At 38.0% G+C, this 9080-nt stretch overlaps 1 protein-coding gene across 1 annotated transcript in view; it reads right to left on the bottom strand.

The window, feature by feature from the left end:
* Positions 1 to 9080, bottom strand: part of LOC106883982 (telomere-associated protein RIF1) — a 54368-nt gene that overhangs the window by 9974 nt on the left and 35314 nt on the right. The window contains exons 28-30 of the mRNA XM_014935142.2: positions 5233 to 7620; positions 3956 to 4084; positions 2337 to 2515 (exon numbers count right to left, since the gene is read on the bottom strand). Of these exons, the coding sequence (XP_014790628.1) occupies positions 2337 to 2515; positions 3956 to 4084; positions 5233 to 7620 (2696 nt within the window). The remainder of the gene's footprint in view (positions 1 to 2336; positions 2516 to 3955; positions 4085 to 5232; positions 7621 to 9080) is intronic.

The following is a 9080-nucleotide window of genomic DNA, read 5'->3' as shown; positions in this document are numbered from 1 at the left end:
ACACTCATGTAAGCACAAGTTTCTTTTCATTTCCATCCCCAAAATCCATTCCCAAGGCTTTAGTTGGCCCAAGATTGCAGTAGAGGACATCCAAGGTCCCACTATACAGGAACTTAAATATCCTCTATGATAAACTCTACTAACAACCACCCCCACCAAAAAAATTCATGCCCTGTGCCCATAGAAAGAATTCATTATCATGGAAACAAATTAACAAAAACCTGAAACCATATGGTTGAGAAGCAAACATTTTAAGCACACAACCAGTCTGCAGCTACAAAGTTGGAATTCATCAAAAGTTAGTAATACAAAGTGCAGCAGAAAATCCTACACAGTCAATAGGCAGGTGGTAAGAGTGTCTTCATATAGATAATGTTTCGCCTTGAGTTGGAGGGAAAACTGGCAGGTGGTTGTAGACAGCAATATGAGTGGTTGTTGCAAATAGGTCTGGTGATCTGTCAATGGCATTGAGCAAGCCCTGTGCATTTTAACACAGAAGACTGAAACAAAATATTACAGCCAGACATGTTTGTATACGTTACTTGATGATACACACTAGTCTTTTAATCAACTGTTCTTAGGTGCACAAAGTAATACTAACCGGGCTAGCTTTCATATAAATCACAAAATGCTTTGTTTTCTGATTTCTATATTGAAATAAGAATAGGCTGGACAAAATTCAGAGGTCTCCTACTTGTGATAGTAGCAAAGGGCCTCTTGATCAGGGTGAAAAGCAGACTATAATGCTTGTGAGTGAACAGCCATGCTATATGGCAGTGAAAGATATGCTGTGACTGCTGAGGACATGCATAGGCTTGTAAGAAATGGAACCAGTATGTTTTGCTGGATGTGTATGTATGACAGTGTGAGTGTCTCGAGAGAAAAGTTGGGCATAAGAGAGATGAGATGTGGTGTGCAAAAGAGACTGCACTGGTATGGTTGAGGACAGCTGTGTGAAGAAGTGTCACACTAACGGTGGAGGGAACCTGTGGATGAGGTAGACCCAGGAAGTCATGGGACGAAGTGGTGAAGCACAATCTTTGAATGTTGGGCCTTGTGGCAGTAATGACAAGTGACTGAGACCTTTGGAAATATGCTGTGCTAGAGAAGACCTGTCAAACCAAATGAAATTGTAGGTGTTGCCAATGCCAGTGTCACATAACTGGTATGTAAAAAGCACCCTTCAAATGCTGGGTGATATGGTGTGCTTGTAAAGACCTGTTGAGCCGAGTGAAATCCTAGTCGTGGCCAATGCCAGTGCCATCTGACTCGCACCTATGTTGGTTGCATATAAAAAGCACCATTTGAGCATTGGGCCTCATAGAGGCAGTGACAAGTGACCGAGACCTTTGGTAATATACTGATTGCGTGGACCTGTTAAGCCAAGTGAGACTAGTTGTGGCTGATGCTGGTGTCAGGTCAATGGCATGTAAAAAATACCCATTACACTCTCGGAATGGTTGGCATTAGGAAGGGCATCCAGTTGTAGAAACCTTGCCAAATGAGATCGGAACCTGGTGCAGCTTACCAGTTTTCAATCAAAACTGTCCAACCCATGCCAGCACGGAAAACAGACATTAAATGATGATGGAACATACTTTTTTGGCTTAGCTCAGAATGCTCAAGAGTATTTAAAACCAAGGAGACAAAATGATATTGAAACATTCATGATCTACCACCAACATTCTCAGAGAGCTCTGTGTTTAAAAAAAGAAGTCCCTTGAGAAAGTTTCAAGACAAAATGCTAAAACTAGTGTCATTCCATGTTTGTACATACATACATATGTGTGTGTATGAGCGAGTTATGTCTATCATCAGCATCATTTTAATGTCCTCTTTTCTGTACTTGTATTGGTTACATCTTTTCTACAGCCAGATGATCTTCTTGTTACCTATTCTAACTTGTTTCCAAGCAAAATATTTCTCCGTAACCAAACAGGTTTTCACAGACAACTGGAACTGAATGACACTTCTTGTACAACAGTACAAGGAAACACACACAACAGGCTTCTCTGCATACGAAATCCAATTTCAAGGTGTTGGTTAGCCTGAAGATAGATTACAATACAAACATACCAATTGATAAATCTAAACACACAAAGGGTCATGATGTTTGCAAGCTTGTCTAGATTAGGGAGATTAAGGACACAAGGGTCCAGTTATCCTGCTTGTATGTGTTAACCCAGCAGCATGGTAGTGTCTTCTGTCAAAAAGGAAAACTGAAAGCAGTTAATACCACAATACTAAGAAGATAGAATAGAGTCTATATATATATTATGTTATACACATCGTTGATGTATTCAATAAACTGGAAAACTTTTCAGGAAGCAACTTACCACATGGAGGAAGTAAGCTGTGGAAGAATCAGGCTGATGGGTTCCTGACATGAAACAAGCTCTGCAAATACTGGTCCAGTGCTACTGAGTTGAGATTCTTGGGTGCTGCTGTAGCTACTCTGAGAACTACCAGGGCTGTTACTGCTGCCAGAGATACTGTTAGATATAGAATCTCTTTTCTATATAAAAAGAAAAACATTTGAGTTACATAAGAAATTACAGAAATGATGACAAACTGAATAAAACGAAGTACTGCATGTGGAGATGTAATGTGAGTGGATGGCTTCAAGGAGGGGGAGGTAGCTGAAGAAAGGCAGCACCTATGACCATTTTACAAGACCTCCAAGGCTAATGAAGGGAACTGGAGAAATAGACTGAGATTGCAAGGTTGTGAATCAGGCCTGGTGTGAATGCATGAAGCTGAGGTAGACCTCCAAAAGCCAAGTAGGGGTGTAAAAACAAGCACAATCCAACCAATGCTTCCAACCCCCATATTATTCATCTAACGAATTTTGCAAAGTTTTAGATTGAGTCACAGTGGGATTGAACATGGAGCCACATGAAGATAAAATAAACTTCTTAATCATAAAGCCATGTTTGCATGCACTGAAAGCCAGGTGCAAAGAGCAATCAAGTGGCTATTTGGTGTTTGATACACTTGGGTATTAATGGCTTGCATGGAAACAGATGTGCATTGGTGACAAGCATGGAAAAGTGAATGTTAAAACTGTGATGATGATGAAGCAGCACAAAGGAGGAACGATGACATATGACCAAATGCTGTCAATATTTAGTTCTGCTCTTTTATGTTCCAAATTAAAATCGGGTTTTGAGATAACATTACTTTCCACCCCTCCAGGGTTTCTTAAGTCGAGGTTTTGAGTTACTTCAGAATGGGGTGCAAGTAACAGATGACTAAAACTTGCAACAAAGTTTTAATTAAAAATTTGAAATATTATATATATATATATATATATATATGTATATATATGTATATATATGTATATATATATACATACATACATACACGTCATCATCATTTTAATGTCCATATTCCATCATGGCACACAGGTTGGATGGTTTGACAAGATCCAATTAGCCTGAAGGCTGCATTAGTTTCTAATATCTGTTCTGGAAGGGTTTTTACAGCTGGGTGCCCTTCTTAATACTAACCACTCTACAGAGTAAAATGGGTCCTTTTCTTTTTTTTTCTTTCTTGGTAGCACCAGCACCATTGAGGTCACCAAGTAACTTACAAGACAAGACCCATGAAAGAGCGAGGAGCTTTTTTTTTTTAAAAATTTAAGTAGGAGTATGAGACAAAAATGGCTGACTAACACTGCTTCAGGTTGAAGAAAAATACTGGCCAAAAACTGAAGTTACTTCAATCAAAATATACCTTCACACACAAATTGGCTGTTTCTACTGTTGAGAGAAAAATCATTACTTGCTGCAGGAAGAGCAGAAATGCTACTACTGGACTTTAATACTTTACAAAAACAGACCAAATAACTTGCAGTATTTGGCAATATCCATTACATATAGGATTCAAATCCTGCTCAGGTTGTAGGACAATGACTGAAATGAGTAAATAAATGAGAAGAAAAGAAAAGACAAACCTTGTAATTGGAAAGAAGACTACGGCGTGATGATCTGGAACTGCAAGGTGTGAGCCGCCTCTTTTGTGACATGGGGGATGGTAAAGTTTTCTCTTCAAATATTGGATCAGCAAACGACACTCTCCGTTGCTGCAACATAAAGACATTTGCATATTAATAATTATAATTAACCTACTTTAATAACTAAAGACTTGATATTAATTTTACAACCATTTTCCTACACTAGCATGGGTTAGATGGATAGGTTGTTGAGGCACTGTTTAATAGCCCAATGGCTTCGTTTTTTAAGTAAGGATCTCTTATCCTCTTCAGCTTCGAAAGCATTGAGTATTGACTGAGGAGATGCCAAGAACAAGCCTGCTTAAATTTTCTGATTGTCATGTGTGTGTTTGCTTACATCTGAACTCGTTTATGACAGTTCTTTTCAGTTTCCATCACAAGGATTTGGCCAGCCCAGGCTTCTAGCAAAAGGCTCTTGCCCATGGCCCCATGCAATGGGGCCAAACCTAAAATGTGGTTGTGTTGCTAATTTAACCATATAAGCCATGCCTGTGCCTTTATCACTGGAGAATTCAGTTTTGTATCAACAATAGTTGAAAATAATTCTTCAGGTAAAAAAAAAAATAAAAATAAAAAAAACTAATGTGTGGCAACCAGGTGTTGCCACTAAGACTTATTTCCAACAAGGAACCAAGAGTTGAAACTACAGACAAATGAAATTGTTATTTTTGAGTTTTTAGTTTTGTACCTATAATCAATTGTATTTTTCTTCACTGGTGTTTATTAACCCTTTTGTTATATTTCTGTTGAAATAGTCTTTTGTTTCAGCCAACTTTGAAAGTAACAAAGTATCTAATAAAATAACTTGGCCATTATTAAATTGATGTCTAGAACATCAATTAACACGGAATTCTGATGAAATGCTTTAAATTTAGATCAAGTTAAAAACAAGAAGTTTACATCATAGAACTAAGGGTGGGTTTAAGTGAGTTGGTATCAAAAGGATTACAGAAATTCTAATGATAATATTACAATGAGCAAAAGCAGAATTCAAGCAATTTATTCATCATCATCATTGTTTAATATCTGACTTCCATGCTAGCATGTGTGGGATGGTTTCACAAGAACCAGCCAGGTAGAAGCCTGCACCAGACTTCAGTGATTGTTTTGGCAGGATTGTTTTTACAGCTGTATGTCCTTCCTAACACCAACCACTCAGCAGAGTGGACTTTGTGTGGTTTTTACGTAGCAAAAAATCAATCTGTAAGTAAACTTACCTTATTTGGTGGTGATGGTGTTTCACCATTATTCTGTAGTCTCTTCTTTAGAATACCAGTTGTTGGTGAATAAACAGATGAAGGGGAACAGGTAGCAGAAGGACAACTTTCAGGGGTATCACAGAGTGAGGAGGATAAGAACTGCTTTTCAGAGGAAAAAATGTCTGTTGTAGCAGTGGTGTAGTCATCACCCTCAACAGTTGTGTTCCCATGAATTGGAGAAGTTTTCATCACAGACTTTGGAGTTGCACTTTTTTTGGCAGCAGACATAGAACAGTTTGAAACCTTAATACCATAAACAAAACTATCAGAGAACTTGGACGGAAATCCTCGATTACCAGAACGCAACCGAAGTGATTTCTTTGGTGTATCAACTTTGGATAAAACAGGTTTATTCTCTGATTCTTGGTCCACAAAGTTCTCATTTACTTCAGAATCCACAATAGCTGCTGGCTGCAGCACTGAGCTCTCAGTTTCACAAACAGTCATTGATGGACTGGCATCACTTTGCGTCTCATTTTCTGAATCCAGCTTCAGATCCCCACAACTATCATCATCTCCCTCAAACTTTTCAGACATTACTGCTAGGCTTGAACCTTCAGCCATCGTGATTTCTGAAGCATTAGACTTCACTGTTACTGACTGTGCATCCTCCACAACATTGTCTATTTTTATTTCCTCTTCCTCAGTCAAATCTGGCTCAACTTCCTGGTTTTCTTGTTTGATCTTTCTCTTTTCTTCTTGAACTAAATCCAACTCCTCTCTCTCTTCTTTCAGCCCAGCTAAATTTAATTCAACTTCATCACTTAAATCTGAGTCAAAGCTGTCTCTTTTATGCTCAGATTCAGGCTCAACAACATCTGATTTAACTGATTCAACCTCCTCTTCAACCACATCTGATACAACATTCTTTTCCTGCTCAACAACATTTGTCATTTCCTGCTCACAAGAGAACCTTTCAGTTTCTCCAAAAGGACAACTATTAATGGAATCACCATTGACCACAGCAGTAATAGTTTCACAATAGGTTTTATCTTGAGTTTTAGAAATTTTCATGCTGTCTTTTGCATTTTTCTCAACAGATGTTAATTTCTTTACATTATTATTTCGTCTGTGTGTCGGGTTCTTGTTTTTTTCAGACACATTCAGAGCTTTTCGAGCTTTGATTTCTTTTCCAATTTTCTTTCTGGAAGTGGATTTATTTGCAGGATTTTCTGAGTTTTGAGTCGCTTTTTTCCGTGCACGAAGAGTCTTTACGCATGAGCGTGTCCTAACAGGTGATATTCGACGATCAGTATTTTGGACAATTTTAGTAACCTTCAAAGGTTTCCTTTTACGAGATCCTATAATAGGTTTAGACACTGGTAAAACATCTGATTTGTGAAGCTGTTTGAAAGGACTAATAGTACCACCATGGTGATCAGTTATTTTGTCCTTGTCACAAGCAACATGCTGATTATCATTCTGAATATTAACAGAATTATTTTCTTCCAAATTTGGTTTTTTAATTTCTGATATTCTCTCATCTGAATCTAATTTTCGTTTCTGTGATATAGCAGCCATATTTTGATTAGGTATCACACTTTCAGAGTCAGGAATACTCTCATTTTCGCTTGGTAGAAATAATTTACTTTGGCAAATATCCTTTCCAGAAGTCTTTTTATTTGAAATATCTTTGGAATTATTTTGCTTAGGAATTACTTCCAATTGCTCCTCCTTCATGGCAAGTTCAACCTCACTTGCCTCTTTCAATTCAAAACCACCAGAAGAGCTAATGGCACTGTTAGAATCAGCGTTCTCTGCAAGATCAAAGGACAATCGCCTGATATTGACGCTAGTGTTAACTTCTCTTGTCAAAGTTTTGACAGGTGTTTCCAAGACAGATTCACCTGTAGACTGACGGTCAGAGCACATCTTGATTGGGGACTGAGTTTCTTCAACAAATAAGTTACTTTGCACTGGTCTGTCTGAAGGATGGCTTTGTTCAGCAGACAAACTGTCATTTGTAAGAGAGTCTTGAGCAACAATTGAAGTTACATGAGGCTCCATGAGAAGAGGAACAGAAGGAACCTTTAAAGACTGACTAGTGCAAAGCCAATTCTGTAATGATGTTGGCTGATCTTCTGAAGTATTCTTTGACGTTTTTCCAGGTTTGATACTGACTGGTTCTTTGTTTTTGGTGAGCTTGGTTTTAGCAGGGCTTGACGCTGGTTGTATTTTAGTGTACGGTTCTAATTTCACTCCAATGTTTTGGGGCTTTTCAGTATATTCAGTGACTTTTTCACAGCCAATTGCAGGTGACAGTTCAGGGAGTTTCGTGTCTTTGGCAAATGTAACCCTCTTAGTGGACTTGCCATAATTTTCTTGATTTGATTTATTTGTAGCTATCTGAAAATAGAATTTAATGTGACTTTAAAAACAAGAAATTACATACATGAAAAATAGAAATACAAAAATAAAACCAGAAATTATCACATGGATGAGTGAACAGCTTTTAACGTGCAACATTTAATTTAGTAAAAAAAATCACAGGAGCTTAAAGAGCAATCTGCATCATTTTAACATCCACTTTCCATACATTGAGGTAGATTTTCTATGACCAGATTTCCCTTCCTGTTGCCAATCCTGACAGGAGATTGGAAATAAAAGACACTACTTGTCTAACATGGACATTCATTTACAACTATCACACGACATTGAGACAAGGAGACATATATATATATATATATATGCACACACAGGATGGGCATCTTTCAGGTTTCATCTACCAAATCCACTCACAAAACTTTGGTTGACCAGGAACTACATTAGAACTGGCCCCAAGCTGCCAAGCAGTAGGCCTGAACTCAAAAACTCGAAACTATGTAGTTAGGATGTAAACTTCTGAACCATAGTTACGACTGTGCCAGCCACACTTGTGTAAATTGTATCTGACTGAGTTTCCCAGATTATAATTATGTGACTTTACTGTGTTGCATGCAGAATGACACAAATATAAAAGGTTAATCTAATCAAGATAATAACCTCTCAATAAGCATATTCTTGCTGACAAGAATATACTATATTCATCTCCTAACAAACGAATGCATCTAACAATAGTAAATTGTACAGGGCTTTAGGTTTGGGCGATTTTTTTTTTTGGGGGGGGGGGGGGTTAAAATAATCAAGGCACAAGTATAGCTATGCAGTTAGGATGTTTGCTTTCCAACCAAGTGGTTTCAGGCTCAGTCCTAAGGTATGACACCTTGGGCAAGTGTCTTCTACTACTATAACCCCAAGACAACCTGCACCTTGAGAGTGGATCTAGTTAACTGGAACTGAAAGGAGCCTGTTGTATAGATACAAGTGTGTGTGTGTGTGCCATTGTCTTGACATCACATGACAGCCATGAATGAATGTCACCTTCAAACAAGCAGCATCATTCATTTCTAATCTTCTGTGAAAACCTGTCTAGCCATTTGGGTTCATTACTTTACATGGAAACAGGTAAGTGCTGGCACCAAGAAGGGCAGTTGGCTGTAGAAAATTCTGCCACAATTTAGCTTCATCGGACACATGCAAGCACAAAAAAAAAAAAAGTGATAAATGAGGATGACAAATAGTGACAGTAGTTATTTAGCCAACTCTGATTACATAGACCTATGATTAAAACTTTCCAGTTGTGACCATCCTGTCTTGTATATATCCATGACTACATTATCTAACATATGCTTCCTTTAAAAATCATTGTGTGTGTGATTTGAGGATGACATGGTTGGTATTTCTAGCAAATTGAGTGATGATGTTGAGACTCCTTCCATGGAAATGTTTGTTGTTGATGGAAGTGAAGCATAAAGATCAGTCTAGTT

This window comes from Octopus bimaculoides, chromosome 10, assembly GCF_001194135.2.
Source record: "Octopus bimaculoides isolate UCB-OBI-ISO-001 chromosome 10, ASM119413v2, whole genome shotgun sequence".
NCBI classification, from domain to species: Eukaryota; Metazoa; Mollusca; class Cephalopoda; order Octopoda; family Octopodidae; genus Octopus; species Octopus bimaculoides.
Note: the sequence above shows the minus strand (reverse complement) of the source record. Positions and strands in the feature narration are given on the sequence as shown.